This window comes from Oncorhynchus kisutch, linkage group LG19 (assembly GCF_002021735.2).
Source record: "Oncorhynchus kisutch isolate 150728-3 linkage group LG19, Okis_V2, whole genome shotgun sequence".
In the NCBI taxonomy this organism is placed as follows: Eukaryota; Metazoa; Chordata; class Actinopteri; order Salmoniformes; family Salmonidae; genus Oncorhynchus; species Oncorhynchus kisutch.
The window spans coordinates 5,705,849-5,725,527 of NC_034192.2; the positions used below are offsets into that span (position 1 = coordinate 5,705,849).

A 19,679-nucleotide genomic window follows, 5' to 3' on the forward strand; every position below is an offset into this window, starting at 1 on the left:
ATGAAACAATTACACACAAAACATGATGGGAAACAGAGGGTTAAATACAAGTAGCTTAATTGGGGAAATGAAAACCAGGTGTGTATGGAAACAAGACATGACAAATGGATATATGAAAAATGGAGCGGCGATGGCTAGAAAGCCGGTGACGTCGACCTACTGCGCGTCACCAGGGCATGACTCCTCACCGACATATCCACCCTCTCCATCCTTGAAAAAGTGGTCCTGGATTGCTTCTTACGGGCACTACTCCATGACATGAAGAGGGCAGCGAGTCTATGCACACCCCAGACCTTGGAGAGCCTCCTGGAAGCAGTGGAGATGCATAAGATCACTCAGGCACTGCTGAGTGGGAGCCGGGACGAGTCGGCTACCCGTCCGAGGGGACGGAAGGACAGCCCCACCGCGGTGTACCTCGAACCGACAGTCGGCAGGGTCAAAGGACCCCAAACCCATGGAGAGACGGCGGGGGTAGGGCCGACCCAACACCGATGACCCCAGGTAGATGGAGACCAAAGGAGGTGTTTTGAGTGTGGAGCCCAGGGGCACATGGCCTGGAATTTCCCGGCTCGAGAGGAATCGTTGCCATCAGCCAGCCCCAGAGACCCAACACCGACGACCCCAGGTAGATGGAGACCAAAGGAGGTGTTTTGAGTGTGGAGCCCGGGGGCACATTGCCTGGAATTGCTCGGCTCGAGAGGAGTCGATGCCATCAGCTAGCCCCGGAGGCGAGGTGGGTCACTCAGTGAACTAAGTCACCTCCTGTTGGGCACACCACGAGTCAACTGCACCCATGGTCCCGATGAAGGTTGACGGGCATGACACGAAGCGCTGCTGGACTCCGGAAGCATGGTTACGCTCCTAACCACGAGCCTGCTGAACCAGGAGACCGAACGGGGTCGGGAGATGTCCATTTCCTGTGCTCACGGTGACACAAAGCGGCATCCCACTGTATGGACCAACATCGTGATGCCACAAGGGAGCTGTCAGATGATGGTGGGTGCAATACCAGAGCTGCCGGTACCTCTCGTAGTGGGACGGGATTGTCCGCTGTTCGCGGCCCTATGGGGGCATGAATTAAGGAGGAAGGTACAAGTCGGCCGAGACGGCTGAGACGACCAATAGCCTCTGTGGCCCGGAAGCAACCGGTTAACCAGCATTTGTCTACGGCTCCGGAGTCAGAGTCAGAGGGGGCGACAGAACCTGAACCCTCTGGAGAACCCCAGGAGGAGGAGTTCGTCCTCCCCCTCCTCGATTTCGAGGGGCCAGTAGAGACCCCCGCTGGGGGCCAACTGAGGGGACAATTCGGGACGGCTCAGTGGAAGGATCGTAACTTGAAGGCCGCCGCAGCCCAAGTGATAGCGGTGGATGGACAGCTACTTCCGGGGGTGAGTGACTGGTGATACCCCCATTTCCAAATTAAGAATAACCTTTTGTATCGTGTGTCGCGCCAACAGGTGGAACTTCGAGAGGTATTGTTGCTGCCCTGACGGTATGTAGGAACCGTTCTTCAGCTGGCCCACACCCACCTGTTGCGGGCGTACCTGGGAATGGAGAAGACCAGGGAACAGATCCACGCCCGGTTCCACTGGCTCGGGATGAGGACGGCCGTGGAAGATTACTGTCGCAGCTGCCCGGAGTGTCAACTCACTGCCCCGAAAGCACATTTCCGAAACCCTCTGGTCACCCTGCCGATCATCGGGGTGCCCTTTGAACGCATCGCCATGGACATATTAGGATACCTGGTAAAGACTGCACGAGGACACAGGTACATCTTGGTAATTGTAGACTATGCCACCCGGTATCCCGAGGCCATTCCCCTACGGGAATCCAAGGGAATCGCCCGGGAGCTGTTCCACCTCTTTAGCTGGGTGGGCATCCCGAACGAGATCCTGACAGACCAAAGTACAGAGTTTATGTCCCACCTCATGAAAGAGTTGTGTGCCCTACTGCAGATCAAGCAGATCCGGACCTCCGTTTTTTACCCGCAGATGGATGGGCTCGTCGAGCGCTTTAACAAAACGCTCAAACAGATGCTGTGGAAGGTCATCGAGCAGGACGGGAAGAACTGAGACCAACTACTACCCCACCTAATGGTCTCAATCCGAGAAGTACCCCAATCCTCCACTGGGTTTTCCCAGTTCGAACTCTTCTATGGGAGGAGGCCACGTGTCCTACTGGACCACACCAAGGAGGTGTGGGAAGCCCAACCAACCTCCTTACACAGCGTGGTAGAGCACGTGGAGACGATGCGGGAGCGGATGACAGCCATATGGCCAGGCGTGAGGGAACATATGGAGAAGCCCAGGTTTACAATCGGGGAGCCCAGCCCTGAGAATTCCAGGTGGGAGACAGGGTGTTGGTATTGATCCCCACGGCCGAAAGTAAGTTCCTGGCAACATGGCACAAACCATACGAGGTGGTCGAAAAGCTGGGACCTGTCAATTACCACGTACGGCAACCAGGGAGACGGAAACCTCAACAGATTTGCCACGTGTTATGGTCGGGACCCAGGACGCCAACGTTACCAGTGGTGGTCCCGAGCAATGAGGACCTCGACCTGGCCCAGAAGCAAGAGCTCAGGGAGCTTGTCGATCGGAACACGGCAGTGTTCTCCGAGAAGCCGGGCCGCACGACCCTCATTGAACACCACATCCATACCCAGCCCGGGGAAAGAAAGAGGCCGTATTGGATTCCGGAAGCCCGACGGAAGGCCGTGAAACAAGAAGTGGAGGCTATGCTGAGGATGGGGGTCATTGAAGAGTCCCACAGTGCAGCCCCATCGTGTTGGTGCCCAAAGACTAGCAAACCTTCAATCTTCCATGGCTAAAAGGAGTATGACCTCTGAGGCGGGTCTCAGAAACTCCTTAGTGGTCCCCTGAGCAGTAATCTTGAGTTCCACTTTGAACACATTACTGTCACTGCTGGTGAAGGTGGAAGTGACCAGTGCCATGGGCCACTCGTTGCAAGTTAATTGATTGTCTTTTAAGAGCATGAGATCTCCCTCTTTTAGGTTGTGGTGAGCTTCAGTCCACTTGCGTCGGCGGAAAGGTACTCACGGCTCAAGGTCTTTGTCAGTGAAGTCTCTGGGAGGAGGGGGTGCCCCAATCTTTTGGGTAAGCAGCATAGCGGGAATCAGGATGAATGGTGAGTCTGGATCGGTGGAGACAGGAACTAGAGGTCTGGCATTGATTATGGCTTTGACCTCAGTGTGCACAGAACTTAACTGGCTTGCCTATCTTTTCTTTTTCATTTTTATGGTAATGTGCCTCCCCCTGCAGGGAGAGTTGTGTTAGTGCAGGGAGCTGTGTGGACTGAGTGGACTGACTGCTGGACTGAAGAGGGGCTCCACTGTGCAGGACTGCTACTCTGTTCCTGACTGAGTTCAGCTCCCTCTCTCCTCTCCTGTGTCTCTGATCAGACACACTGGGACTCTGTAGACCATCATTACAGTACATGAAACCCAGCATCTCCTCAACTTCTTAATAATACAATGTCCAATGGGTCTGAAGTATTTTTTTAAAATGTCAAGGTATCAGGAAGTCTGTTTTGTATGATACTAGATTTTTGAAGATACATTTATTCATGGTTCTCCAAGAAAAATGTGTCAAAGAACCCATGGGTTAGTGGCTGAATATGATCTAACAGCTTTGAGTTATCTGAAATAGATATTGTTGTTCAGCTCTACTACACACTGTGTCATTGTACTGGATCATCTCCTCCCCTCAGCACCTGCAGTAGGTCCCAGCTGTAAGCAGGACAGTCACCGTGCAGTTTGACTGAGGGAAGTTTTTGTACAACTCTGTATCACTGTGTGAACACATATGGACTGCAGTTTAAACTCTGACAGCAGTAATCTCCTGCATCTTCAGCCCGGACTGCACTGGTGGTCAGAGTGAAGTCACTCCCAGATCCGCTGCCACGGAATCTAGACGGAGTTCCAGACTGAAGTGTGCTTATATAGTAAATGAGGAGTTTAGGAGCTGCTCCAGGTTTCTGTTGGTGCCAAGCTAGACACAGTTTACCTGAACCACCACAATTCCCAACTGGATCAGTGCTAGCTTTACAACCCAGAGAGACCATCTGTCCTGGGAGAACAGCTTTCACAGCAGGAGTCTGAGTCAAAGTGTTCTTCCCTCTGGATTCTGAAAAAAAGACAAACAATTAGCAAGTACCTCCTTTAATCCTTTAACACATCTTAGTGTGTAAATCATATCATTTCAGTGTACCAAAATAGTTTAACAAAAAACAAACAAATACAATCATCGCCTTGAAAGCAGAAAGCAAGTGTCCAGATGAAGATGGTGATAAAAGTCATGGTTGTTGTGGGTTCTGTTGTCATGAAGGACAGCTCTCAGTCATGAAGTGATAAACTCACAGTGTCATTAGAAAGTTTGCATAGTTTGAAATTAGCTGAACTTTTACCTTGAAGTGAGTCACTGTCTGATTTCTCTGATATGTCATTGGTCAAGTCTGTCACCACTGTGCTGGTGGAGGGAGGCTGCATCTCAAGTATTAGCTTCAAAATATCATAGAACTTCAAATCAACCTGCTCAGATCCAGATGAACTAGGAAGTGCACAGTTAGAGAGATTGCAAAATTAGAATCAATCTGTAATCCAATTCACATGAGCTAAATTACAAATGTATCAATAACAGAAACTGAAATGCAGTGGTTACCTGATGGTTTCCTGGCACTGCCGATAGCTGGCTTTCAAACACTTTATCCTGGTGTGGCATTGCTCTGCAGTTCTGTAATAACCACGGAAGTTGAGCTTTCTCAAAATCTCTGAGTATATGTGACTGTTGTGCGGGCAGCGCTTCAGGTTCTGCTGCACAGTGTCTTCTCCCCAGAGCTCCAGGAGGATCACCGTCTCGCCGTCCGCCCAGGTGAGCTTCTTCCTGTCCTCTGGCACGCCCACTGAAGCCTCTGGATGGATCGTAGTCAATGGGAAAGAGTGTGTGAGAAAGATTGGCCTAATCCCAAACCATCCACTCACCAGGTAAAAAACCTAGTTGTTATTTTAGATTCTGAACACAATATTAAATCACACATTAGGAATGTGACCAAAATGCTGCAGCACGGTCCTGACCAAGACCAGACGGAGAGTACACATTACATTGATTTTAAAGGTCTCTGCACTGACTGCCTATGAGTTTTAGAATTCATTTAAAGATTTTTTTTTAATCAATCCATTATTGTGCACCCCTATACATGTCAAACATGTTTTTAATTTATGTACCGAGTAGGTCCCTCCGTTCCTCTGGTACTGGCCTTTTAACTATCCCAAAACCTAGGACCAAGTGGCATGGAGAGGCAGCCTTTAGTTATTATTCCCCCAGCCTCTGGAATAACCTGCCAGAGAACCTGAGGGGGACCGAAAATGTGGACATATTTAAAAGAGGTCTTAAAACACATTTTTACCTTTCCTTTCCTTATGGTGCTTCTTTGTTGTTCAGTTTGTGTCATTATTTTGTTTATATCTTCAAATCAAATCAAATCAAATTTATTTATATAGCCCTTCGTACATCAGCTGATATCTCAAAGTGCTGTACAGAAACCCAGCCTAAAACCCCAAACAGCAAGCAATGCAGGTGTAGAAGCACGGTGGCTAGGAAAAACTCCCTAGAAAGGCCAATACCTAAGAAGAAACCTAGAGAGGAACCAGGCTATGTGGGGTGGCCAGTCCTCTTCTGGCTGTGCCGGGTGGAGATAACAGAACATGGCCAAGATGTTCAAATGTTCATAAATGACCAGCATGGTCGAATAATAATAAGGTAGAACAGTTGAAACTGGAGCAGCAGCACAGTCAGGTGGAAGTTGAAACTGGAGCAGCAGCATGGCCAGGTGGACTGGGGACAGCAAGGAGTCATCATGTCAGGTAGTCCTGGGGCATGGTCCTAGGGCTCAGGTCCTCCGAGAGAGAGAAAGAAAGAGAGAAGGAGAGAATTAGAGAACGCACACTTAGATTCACACAGGACACCGAATAGGACAGGAGAAGTACTCCAGATATAACAAACTGACCCCAGCCCCCCGACACATAAACTACTGCAGCATAAATACTGGAGGCTGAGACAGGAGGGGTCAGGAGACACTGTGGCCCCATCCGAGGACACCCCCGGACAGGGCCAAACAGGAAGGATATTATGTTTGTTGTGTAGTAAATATTTCAGCTTTTATTTTCAATGTTTTTTCTTCTTTTTTTTTCTTCCTGTAAAGCACATTGTGTTGCATTCCACGTCTTAAATGTGCTGTGTTGATAAAGCTTGATTTGATTGTATTATATTAGTACTTCAGTACAATCGGTCCCTATTGTATTGTACTAGTACTTCAGTACTATCAGTCCCTATTGTATTATACTAGTACTTCAGCACTGTTAGGGTGGTACTGAGAGTGCTCTGTGTGTGAAGGTTCTCACTCGTGTGGAGGTTTTTGAACGGCGACTACACCACAATGAATCACTGTTGTACACTTTTGGAAGCGGCAAAAAACTGTTGCTGAAAAATAAGTATATTTTTGTATTCTCTCATTAAACCAAATGTAATCATGCTATTGAACAACGTCCAGAGGAAAGACTCTTAGGCGATATCTTTTTAGAGATTTCTGTGGACAGATTGGTAGAGGGCAGAGTCACCGAAGTGAAAGAATTATTCACATACCACCAAGTTAATTTGGCAATAAAATCATAAGTATTCTAACATGGGATTTAAAAAGAGCACATTTTGAAATACAGTATTGCATGTCAGCTCATCTTTCTGTAGACATGCAGCAACTACTATTTCTATAATAAGAGCAACACTTTGTATTTTATTTATGGTAGATGTTAACACTGACATGGTTTAAAAGTGAACGTCATCTATAGTTTTGACCAGTATTTTAAGGTCATTTTGGCTTGTGTCTCAGTAGATTTGACAAAATTGATATGGAGATTTACACTGTGAATATTAAACCTGATTCTTAAATCTGAATATGTGATATCTGTTTACTGCATTTCTCCTCTCCCTCCTCTCTTCCAGCTGGTCCCTCTGCCAGGCCGACAGTGTCTCTGCTCCCCCCATCCTCTGAGCAGCTCTCTGGGGGCTCGGCCACTCTGGCCTGCCTGCTGAGTGGCTACTCCCCCCAGGGGGCGATGGTGAGCTGGGAGGTGGACGGAGCGGAGATGAAGGAGGGGGTTCTGACCACCACAGAAGAAGAGAAGGGTGGACACTACTGCCGCAGCAGCACCCTGACCCTGAGCAAGGCACGCTGGGAAGAGGGGGAGGTGTACACCTGCTGGGTCGCCCAGGATGACACCAGTGATTCGGCCGTCTTCCGGAGAAGTCCCTGTAGTGACAAAAGCCATTTTAGGGTGCTAGAGAGTCCCCACATGGTGCTAGTTCTGGAAACAGTGTTTAAGAGCTGACTGTTACAGTATAATAGTGAATAATATCAGTAGAGCTGTGTGCTAAATTAACTATTTTGAGATTAAGTTGTATATGTCTTCTTGCCTCTGAGATAAAGATTGTTTTGATTGAAAAATAACCCCAATACTTAATTTAAATCATGATTCCAGTGATCACTATCTCATGAATATGCAGCACATTTCATACTAATTTAGATCAATCAGCTACATTTATAATTTTTTTCTCTATATCCAGAGAAAGTCTCAGTAACTTAAACTCTCGATTGAGCTCAGTACCTCGGCCTCGTAGCGTGCCACAGACTCTTTGATATTCCATTTGGGCAGGGAATCACCAGCGGGTTCTCTCATCCAGTCCAAACTTGAATCTCTAAATTTAGTAAACCACCGACACCAATTCAACCTCTCAGCCAGTAGAGGGGAGTCGCTACCTAACTAAATTCTTAAAGAACTCTGACCGATTGAAACACCGCTCCTGAGCTCGTGGGTCTCCCTGTCATCTTTTAAAGGTAATTAAGTTGAAGTATTATATTTTATTAGAGATAAGTGTTATCATTGTACCAGGCATTGTAGAGCATTAAGGCATTTGCGTGTTTTTAATTAACGCTGTGTGTGACCAAGTAACACATTGTGTATTTTGAAGTGTGTTTGATTCTAAAACTCTTTAAAGATACTTACTTTAGTAAGTTGTTTGGAAATAGAGCGCTGGTAGGGGCCGTTAACATAAACGGTAGTCTTATTTTGTCTTGAGTAAAACGCCCTCTCAAGACAGTTAACTGACACTCCCCTCTACCGAGACACTGGAAACGGAGACCAATACTCCATGACAAAGTGAGTTACCATTAAAAGACAAGGAGGAAGGTGTGTCCAGTAGTGATTCATTAATTGTCTTATCGATCTATCTAAGTTTTATTATCCAAGTGATACATAGCCGACGGGCAGAGTAGTGAGACTAAGTTGACTAAAGGTCTTCACACTTTAAACTAGATACATCACAGAAGGGAAATACTCAACCTGAGGGAAATCATATAGAGACTGGTAGGACTAGTGCTTAATAGCAACTCAAGGATCCATTAGTGGTGGAAAAGGAGTCTAGAGGATAAACGTGGGGTTCACACATCCCAGCTAGAGCTAGACCGTTGAGAGTGACAAGGCAAAAGACCTCTCTATGCGGACAACATATCGATAAAGAAAGAGAGGCAGGGCTACGCGAGCGGTCCTGGTTATACCGAGATAACCTGAAGTATCTATAGTGCCCTGTCCAATCCAGGGAACGGGACGCTAACCACCTCTAGCACCTCGCTGCCGGCCAAGGCTGAAGGTTTTGTATCGCGACACTTGGCGCCCAACGTGGGGCCCCACACCTCTATTTAAGACTCTACTACTACCTGAGTTAACGGCCCCTACCAGCGCTCTATTTCCAAACAACTTACTAAAGTAGGTATCTTTAAAGAGTTAGAGATATGGCTACGGCAGTACCAACCTACCCAGACGCAGGAAGAGCATTGGCTCTCCATGAGGACGAGGAGGAATTACAAAGGACTAGGCGAGCTAGTGCCTTACAAACCATCAGGATGTTTCGTCGTACCGGGTTTACCATGGGGTAAACTGAGAACGGTAGACCAGACAGCCATAAAATACCTTCTAGGATTTGAGGGTAGACAACTTTCTGGGATAATAAAAAAATTCCAGAAAAGAACCCTAAATGGCAACTGCCATAGATACTACAGCAGCTCATGAGGAGCAAAGTAGGGTAGAAAATAATGGTACAGAACAGGAAATGATACGCAGGCAAACGGCAGGTCTACCCAGCACTAGGCTCGCAATGTGCGTACCAGCAATACCCTGGGGCCGCTGACCAAGAGGGAACAGACGGCCCCTCCAATAACAGGATTAGGCAAATAGCCCTGAATCCTAAGAATTTCCCGTGAAGACTGATCAACTTCACTAGAAATTGTTGGAACAGGTGGAAATTAATTATAAAATGATTAAGGAACACCAGTCTCTATTCAAAGTGTATAACTACTTTGAAATTGTATTATTTCCTTGTGAAAGTAAAGCTAACAGTGCGTAAGTGTCACTATGGGCATTGTATGAGAAAAAAAATCCCTGAGAAATAAGAAAGTACTATAGAGTTTATAACTAAATAGGAAATCTAAATAAAATCTCAAGGTAAAGAGCAATAGCGGGTTAGAGTCTACTCTTTGAGAGAAAAAAATCCCTGAGGAAACTAGAAAATACTATAGAGTTTATAACTAAAATAGGAAATTTATACAAACCTCAAGGTGAAGATATGGCAACAGGAGTGAATTATTTTCAACGCCGTCAAGGCAGGCAGACCTCGTAGTAATACGAAATTGTAACGGTTTTCTTCTGGGGAAAGAGAGGCGGACCAAAATGCAGCGTGGTTAGTTTTGTACATCTTTAATAAAGATGAAAATACAACAATCTACAAAACAAGAAACGTGAAAAACCGAAACAGTCCTATCTAATGCCACAAACACAAAGACAGGAACAATCACCCACGAAACACTCAAAGAATATGGCTGCCTGAATATGGTTCCCAATCAGAGACAACGATAAACACCTGCCTCTGATTGAGAACCACCTCAGGCAACCATAGACTTTTCTAGATAACCCCACTATACCACAAACCCAATACCTACAAAAAAAAGACAAAACACACCACTTAATAAACCCATGTCACACCCTGGCCTGACCAAAATAATAAAGAAAACACAAAATACTAAGACCAGGGGTTGACAGAACCCCCCCCCCCCCCCAAGGTGCGCACACCAAAACCCATAGGGGAGGGTCCGGGTGGGCGCCTGTCCACGGTGGCGGCTCCGGCGCGGGACGTGGACCCCACTCCAACAAAGTCTTAGTCCGCATGCATCGCGTCCTTTGATTGGCGACCCTCGCCGCTGACCTTGGCCTAGTAACCCTCACCAAGGGCCCCACTGGACTGAGGGGCAGCTCGGGACTGAGGGGCAGCTCGGAACTGAGGTAGCTCGGGACTGAGGGGTAGCTCGGGACTGAGGGGTAGCTCGGGACTGAGGGGTAGCTCGGGACTGAGGGGTAGCTCGGGACTGAGGGGAAGCACAGTACTGAGAGGAAGCACAGGCAGGGAGTTGGCTCTGGCAGATCCTGGCTGGCTGGTGATTCTGGCAGATCCTGGCTGACTGGCGGTTCTGGCAGATCCTGGCTGACTGGCGGATCCTGGCTGAATGGCGGATCCTGGCTGAATGGCGGATTTGGAAGATCCTGGCTGACTGGCGGATCCTGGCTGACTGGCGGATCTGGAAGATCCTGGCTGACTAGCGGATCTGGCGGATCCTGGCTGCTCTGGCTGTTCCATGCTGACTGGCGGCTCTGGCTGCTCCATGCAGACTGGCGGCTCTGGCTGCTCCATGCAGACTGGCGGCTCTGGCTGCTCCATGCAGACTGGCGGCTCTGGCTGCTCCATGCAGACTGGCGGCTCTGGCTGCTCCATGCAGACTGGCGGCTCTGGCTGCTCCATGCAGACTGGCGGCTCTGGCTGCTCCATGCAGACTGGCGGCTCTGGCTGCTCCATGCAGACTGGCGGCTCTGGCTGCTCCATGCAGACTGGCGGCTCTGGCTGCTCCATGCAGACTGGCGGCTCTGGCTGCTCCATGCAGACTGGCGGCTCTGGCTGCTCCATGCAGACTGGCAGCGCTGAACAGGCGGGAGACTCCGGCAGCGCAGTAGAGGAGGAAGGCTCTGGCAGCGCTAAACAAGCGGGAGACTCCGGCAGCACAGAACAGGCGGGAGACTCCGGCAGCGCTGTAAAGGAGGAAGGCTCCGGCAGCGCTGGACAGGCAGGAGACTCCGACAACGCTGTAGAGGAGGAAGGCTCTGGCAGCGCTGGACAGGCGAGGCGCACTGTAGGCCTGATGCGTGGTGCTGGCACTGGTGGTACTGAGCCGAGGACACGCACAGGAAGCCTGGTGCAGGGAGCTGCCACCGGAGGGCTGGTGTGTGGAGGTGGCACAGGATGGACCGGACCGTGAAGGCGTACTGGAGATCTTGAGAGCAGGGCTGGCACAGGACGTGCAAGGCTAGGGAGTTGCACAGGAGGCCTGGTGCGTGAGGCTGGCACAATCTTCACCAGCCGACTAACACGCACCTCAGGACGAGTATGGAGAGCTGACCCAGGTGCCATCAAATCCCCAACACGCTCCATCGGACGAATTCCATGCCTAATGCCCCAACGCAGCAACTCCCTCATAACTCTCTCCTCCAATTTCCCCATTAACTCCTTCACAGTCTCAGCTTCGCTCACCTCCAACACCGGCTCTGGGTCTGGTTTCCTCCTTGGCTCCTTACAGGGGGAGTTGGCTCAGGTCTGACTCCTGATTCTGACTCCTGATTCTGCCACACTCTCCCCCCCCCCCCCAATACATTTTTGGGGCTGACTCTCGGGCTTCCATCCGCGTCGCCGTGCTGCCTCCTCATACCAGCGCCTCGCTGCCTTCGCCGCCTCCAGTTCTTCTTTGGGGTGGCGATATTCACCGGGCTGTGCCCAGGGTCCTTTTCCATCCAATATCTCCTCCCATGTCCAGAAATCCGGATTCCGCTGCTCCTGTTGCCGCTGCCTGTCACCACGCCACTTGGTCCTGTTGGTGTGGGTGATTCTGTTACGGTTTTCTTGCGGTGAAGGAGAGGCGGACCAAAATGCAGCGTGGTCATTTTGATACATGGTTAATAAAGATGAAAACGAACAATACAAAACAAGAAACGTAACACGAAAACCTAAACACACCACATAATAAACCCATGTCACACCCTGGCCTGACCAAAATAATAAAGAAAACACAAAATACTAAGGCCAGGGTGTGACAGAAATTGGGTTCTAATAATAGTCATCCCAGAAAAAGAAGGGGGACCAGAGGATGTAAGTGTGTATTGTGGCAAAGTGGCCTTCTATGCACAGCCCTGGTACCCCATGGCAATGGCCCTGCTACAAGACGGGACTCCAACGAATCTAAGAGACACTAGTGTATTGTTGAGAGCCATGCAGGAAGATTTATGTTAAGTATTTAGGATATATTTTAAGCCAACAGGGCAGAAAAAAAGATGAAGGTACAAAAAGAGTGATTTTATAAGCATTAAATGTCATTTTGAAAATAAATATGTTGCAGTTCTTAGGGATAATAAAGTACTGTAGGTAATGGATCCCATACTACGCAACATATATACAATTATTGATGAGACTGAGTTAAGATTAACCCAGGTTATTGTTAGATAAAATACAGTGGACTCCCGAAAGAGAGATTTCATTAGTACAGAAAACATATGCTATGTTTAGCAGCGTTTGGCCATTTCTAATCATTTGAAGGTTTGTCTTCAAATAGTAGAAAGATGACAAGAATATATGGCATCTGTTGTGACCCAGGGTCATTGAGAGTATCGGGTTAATTAAGTTGATCTATATAATTATCTTATAGGTTACTACATAGAAATGTTGAGTTCTATAAAATTCATTAGTGTAAACAGGGAGACAGTGAGACAGTCAGCCAATATTTGGAAACAGAGACCATATCTGGTACTGACAGTATTAGCTGCGGCAACAGGAAGCAGATGCGGAAGCGAAAAAGGCCGGTTTTAAACCACAGCCATTAAAAGCAGCAGTTAAGAGGAAGTTAAACATAGACATAACTACATTGAAAGAGCTGAGACAGATAGTGACCCATGTGCATATGTATTAGGTCAGTTAGACACTGACACAGGAGTAGGGGAATGGGACGTTACAGGGAAGTAAATAATGCAAAGAGTGGACACCTCAGGGTACAATTTCAGGATGGACTTTAAAAAATATATGAAAATAATAAACCACTTAGGGATAAATATGCTACAAGGAGAAGAAAATCTCCTCAGCTTATCGGACGCTAAATAATTATAAGTAAGGGTAGTCGTAAATATGAACCATTTTTTGTTCCAGACCAAATAGAGAGTCAGAACACACATAAAATAATTGAAGGAACATGTAAGCCAGTGAGAGAACATAACTGGGGCAGGTTAATGAGGAAAGAGAAGACAATGTGCTGTGTCTCCAAGCTTATAGCCATAGAGGATACAGAACCCGTCAGGGGTGACAAAAGAGAAAGGCACATGGTGAAATTGGGCTGGCAAATATACATTGCCCAGGACCCCAAAACCAAATTGGACTGTGTATACTCGTGCCACATGTTGGTGGACAGGAAAGCAGCTCCTGGAGAGGGAAGAGGTAGAAATGAAGCTGCTCTACCTGATCCACAAGGAAAGATGAGAAGGTTGATTAACCTAATAAAAAGAAAACTAACCTCAAACACACAAGACCCTGGAGAGGGCACATCTAGACAAAGGGACACATCTAGACAAAGGGACACAGGCCATCCTAGGTCCCCCATTTGTAAAAAAATAAGAAAGAAAACAAAACTAACTAGAATGTATCCCTCTGTTTCCACGGGGAAATGAGGCTGGGAGAATATAGAACCAGGCATAGGGAATGTAAGGTGGGATGGTGCTGGTGGGTAAGTATCCTTTCCACCATAATATTAGTACCCACCGCCATAATAATAGGACTAAACCTAGGGATAGTGTATGAAAAACAAGAGAGAGAATTAGTACAGGGACTAGAGATACTCCAAGAAAAATGTGCCAACTCTATACCAACCCATAGAGCATTTACAAAGAGATGGGGCACACCCGTACAATGCACCATAACAAATGACTCACTGTGTCCAGGACACCCTTCAGTCAAGTTAAAACAGAGATATAATATTACGAAATGGAATCTGACCTGGGATCATAATAATACCATAGTGGTGTTGTGGAAATTAGTGACCAGTAACACACTCCAAGGGTATATAGTAAATATAACTAAAGGACCAGTACTGGTTAATCAGACATGTGAAAATGGACAATATATGAATTCATATAAAGGCGGCCAGTGGAGGGGACAGCTGGGTGATGCAGAGAATATAACGGAGATCAAATTTATCTATGATCAAAGTACGACCAGTTCACCTTGGGAAAGTGTTGAGTGCCACAGTTTAAGACTGCTTTCAACGCCTCGGCCTGGCCTAGGAGGACGAAACCAAGGCGTTGGCCTCGGATGAGCAAAAATAGCATGACTACAAGTCATGCATCAGCAAGTCATGCATCAGCAAGTTCAGCAATAACAACACCCTGTGAACCAGGCGAAAACAATACTAGCACCCTAGAGCGAGCTAAAAGGGAAGTGGCCCCCCCGACCACACTGGCGCGCGACAAAACAGAACACAACCTAACACACACAGAGGGCCCAAGACAGGGTATGGATCAAGGAGGCTTAGATATATTATGTCTGAAAGGGAATAGCTCCAGGTACCGAGTAAGGTGCAGCATGCAGAGGCGAATTACAGGACCAAGCCCTGAAGCTAAATGGTTGAATGATATAGTGTTATACCTACACCCTGGAAATTCCTCCTCGTGGGATAATAGAATACTGGGAGGAAGGAAGGGTATTATTTTACCGTATGCAAAAAATAGGACCTATAAGTACCCAGGATTTACTAGTGGCCCATTAGATAGATTCCACCGGATGGAATATGGAGTGTGGGGACATGACATTCCCCACTCCGCCAGGCCAGGAGAAAAACCAATGAAGTATTCCACCTCAGGATGGGTATACCTTACGACACAGAATAATACAAACCCAGGGTTGGCCTGTCCCAGGTCAACCCCATGGACAGCACTAGACCTTAGGAGTTTGAAAGAAAATGATCAACAAAGCCTTGAGATGGCCCAAAGAATGTGTGCTCAATCCCCATTATGGAACTGGGGACAAGAACCAAATAACCCGTTCTATAGGAAAAAAGGGAAGACCGCCCAACAGTATTATGACCAATGGGTTAGACCCCCCGCAAATAAAACTGAGACCTGGGCACGATACCATTGCATCTCAGCCCATGGCATATTGAAAGAATCAGGAATCCCCCACTTCCATAGATGGTCAGGGGGACATTATCCTTCACCTGGAATGCTGGGAGTAGCTCCGGCCTTCTCAGGCAGGAATGAGAACGCAAACCAAAAATTGGCAGACATGGTAAACGCACGGGGCGCTTGCCACTCCAGAGTATTGGCTGGAGGAGGTATTTTAAAGCATATAAGAACACAGGACAAAATGGAACATGTGCATCAATTTGGATACAGTTTCCCCCCAATAGGAAGATTGAACACCGATACCCTTATATGGATGCAGGGATTAATGCTACAGAAATGGAATACAACCATGGGAAAAATGATTAGGAAGGCATTAATAATGAAAGAAACGGTCATTAGAAACTTTGAAGCCAGCACTAGTATAAAGAGTGCCTCGGTGTCCAAAACATTTGACCCAATAGCAATGGGATGGGATAAATGCCCGCTAGACCCCACTCCGTTAACCGGAGGATACGTACAATTAGCATGCTATGGAGGCATTAAATTCCATGTAAACCAAGGGGATATAGCTGGCACCAGGGATCAGACCCTTAGAACAGATCCCTCTCTAGCAGATTGGGCTAGATATACCCTTGAACCCATGACCGCCCGGTGGCTGATTGGAGGGTATAAGGAATGGGCCATAAAGCTAATGTGGCCACAACAGGACGAACCATTGGGAGACCTATGGGGAAAAGGGTCAGACTGGGATAAGAATATGACCCTGACTTGGAATATGTCCACGTGTAAACAGTTATTTGACAATGGTATGGTATCAGAAGGGTGCAGTATAATTAAACGAAACTTGGAACTGTTAAAAACTATGGGGCAGGAAAACTACTGTAACATATTGAAGAGAAGGTTCTGGGACGAAGGAGCAGATGGCATAACGTGGTATCGAGATGAGGACACCACTATGAGTAATGCTTTAGGAGTCAACTGGTTAACTAGAGCATGGGGAGGTTTAACCACAGGGATGGCTAAAATAGCAAATGATATAATAGTGGAGTCGCTACCTAACTAAATTCTTAAAGAACTCTGACCGATTGAAACACCGCTCCTGAGCTCGTGGGTCTCCCTGTCATCTTTTAAAGGTAATTAAGTTGAAGTATTATATTTTATTAGAGATAAGTGTTATCAATCTAAGCTAGAGGTCCTCAATCTCACACAAATCATCAAGGAACCCACCAGGTACAACCCTAACTCTGTAAACAAGGGCACCCTCATAGACGTCATCCTGACCAACTGGCCCTCCAAATACACCTCCGCTGTCTTCAACCAGGATCTCAGCGATCACTGCCTCATTGCCTGTATCCGCTACGGAGCCGCAGTCAAACGACCACCCCTCATCACTGTCAAACGCTCCCTAAAACACTTCTGTGAGCAGGCCTTTCTAATCGACCTGGCCCGGGTATCCTGGAAGGACATTGACCTCATCCCGTCAGTTGAGGATGCCTGGTCATTCTTTAAAAGTAACTTCCTCACCATTTTAGATAAGCATGCTCCGTTCAAAAAATGCAGAACTAAGAACAGATACAGCCCTTGGTTCACTCCAGACCTGACTGCCCTCGACCAGCACAAAAACATCCTGTGGCGGACTGCAATAGCATCGAATAGTCCCCGTGATATGCAACTGTTCAGGGAAGTCCGGAACCAATACACGCAGTCAGTCAAGAAAGCTAAGGCCAGCTTCTTCAGGCAGAAGTTTGCATCCTGTAGCTCCAACTCCAAAAAGTTCTGGGACACTGTGAAGTCCATGGAGAACAAGAGCACCTCCTCCCAGCTGCCCACTGCACTGAGGCTAGGTAACACGGTCACCACTGATAAATCCATGATTATCGAAAACTTCAATAAGCATTTCTCAACGGCTGGCCATGCCTTCCGCCTGGCTACTTCAACCTCGGCCAACAGCTCCGCCCCCCCCGCAGCTCCTCGCCCAAGCCTCTCCAGGTTCTCCTTTACCCAAATCCAGATAGCAGATGTTCTGAAAGAGCTGAAAAACCTGGACCCGTACAAATCAGCTGGGCTTGACAATCTGGACCCTCTATTTCTGAAACTATCTGCCACCATTGTCGCAACCCCTATTACCAGCCTGTTCAACCTCTCTTTCATCTCGTCTGAGATCCCCAAGGATTGGAAAGCTGCCGCAGTCATCCCCCTCTTCAAAGGGGGAGACACCCTGGACCCAAACTGTTACAGACCTATATCCATCCTGCCCTGCCTATCTAAGGTCTTCGAAAGCCAAGTCAACAAACAGGTCACTGACCATCTCGAATCCCACCGTACCTTCTCCGCTGTGCAATCTGGTTTCCGAGCCGGTCATGGGTGCACCTCAGCCACACTCAAGGTACTAAACGATATCATAACCGCCATCGATAAAAGACAGTACTGTGCAGCCGTCTTCATCGACCTTGCCAAGGCTTTCGACTCTGTCAATCACCATATTCTTATCGGCAGACTCAGTAGCCTCGGTTTTTCGGATGACTGCCTTGCCTGGTTCACCAATTACTTTGCAGACAGAGTTCAGTGTGTCAAATCGGAGGGCATGCTGTCCGGTCCTCTGGCAGTCTCTATGGGGGTGCCACAGGGTTCAATTCTCGGGCCGACTCTTTTCTCTGTGTATATCAATGATGTTGCTCTTGCTGCGGGCGATTCCCTGATCCACCTCTACGCAGACGACACCATTCTATATACTTTCGGCCCGTCTTTGGACACTGTGCTATCTAACCTCCAAACAAGCTTCAATGCCATACAACACTCCTTCCGTGGCCTCCAACTGCTCTTAAACGCTAGTAAAACCAAATGCATGCTTTTCAACCGGTCGCTGCCTGCACCTGCATGCCCGACTAGCATCACCACCCTGGATGGTTCCGACCTAGAATATGTGGACGTCTATAAGTACCTAGGTGTCTGGCTAGACTGCAAACTCTCCTTCCAGACTCATATCAAACATCTCCAATCGAAAATCAAATCAAGAGTCGGCTTTCTATTCCGCAACAAAGCCTCCTTCACTCACGCCGCCAAGCTTACCCTAGTAAAACTGACTATCCTACCGATCCTCGACTTCGGCGATGTCATCTACAAAATGGCTTCCAACACTCTACTCAGCAAACTGGATGCAGTCTATCACAGTGCCATCCGTTTTGTCACTAAAGCACCTTATACCACCCACCACTGCGACTTGTATGCTCTAGTCGGCTGGCCCTCGCTACATATTCGTCGCCAGACCCACTGGCTCCAGGTCATCTACAAGTCTATGCTAGGTAAAGCTCCGCCTTATCTCAGCTCACTGGTCACGATGGCAACACCCATCCGTAGCACGCGCTCCAGCAGGTGTATCTCACTGATCATCCCTAAAGCCAACACCTCATTTGGCCGCCTTTCGTTCCAGTACTCTGCTGCCTGTGACTGGAACGAATTGCAAAAATCGCTGAAGTTGGAGACTTTTATCTCCCTCACCAACTTCAAACATCAGCTATCTGAGCAGCTAACCGATCGCTGCAGCTGTACATAGTCTATTGGTAAATAGCCCACCCTTTTCACCTACCTCATCCCCATACTGTTTTTATTTATTTACTTTTCTGCTCTTCTGCACACCAATATCTCTACCTGTACATGACCATCTGATCATTTATCACTCCAGTGTTAATCTGCAAAATTGTAATTATTTGCCTACCTCCTCATGCCTTTTGCACACATTGTATATAGACCCCCCCTTTGTTTTCTACTGTGTTATTGACTTGTTAATTGTTTACTCCATGTGTAACTCTTTGTTGTATGCTCACACTGCTATGCTTTATCTTGGCCAGGTCGCAGTTGCAAATGAGAACTTGTTCTCAACTAGCCTACCTGGTTAAATAAAGGTGAAAAAAAAAAAAAAATCATTGTACCAGGCATTGTAGAGCATTAAGGCATTTGCGTGTTTTTAATTAACGTTGTGTGTAAACAAGTAACAAATTGTGTATTTTGAAGTGTGTTTGTATGTAAAAGACAAAAAACAGAGTGTTTCCAAAAATAAACGGTAGTCTTATTTTGTCTTGAGTAAAACGCCCTCCCAAGACAGTTAACTGACACTCCCCTCTACTGGGACACTGGAAACGGAGACCAATACTCCATGACAAAGTGAGTTACCATTAAAAGACAAGGAGGAAGGTGTGTCCAGTAGTGATTCATTAATTGTCTTATCGATCTATCTAAGTTTTATTATCCAAGTGATACATAGCCGACGGGCAGAGTAGTGAGACTAAATTGACTAAAGGTCTTCACACTTTAAACTAGATACATCACAGAAGGGAAATACTCAACCTGAGGGAAA

General features: G+C 47.3%; 1 gene segment (V, D, J or C); it reads left to right on the top strand.

Moving 5' to 3' along the window:
- Positions 1 to 6,991: 6,991 nt before the first annotated feature.
- On the top strand, positions 6,992 to 7,507 carry LOC109864531 (Ig kappa chain C region, B allele-like; the record flags this gene model as incomplete). The annotated part of the segment is given in 1 exon segment: positions 6,992 to 7,507. A coding segment is annotated over 1 exon segment (411 nt), but the record flags the coding sequence as incomplete, so codon positions are not given.
- Between the last annotated feature and the right edge of the window lie 12,172 nt (positions 7,508 to 19,679).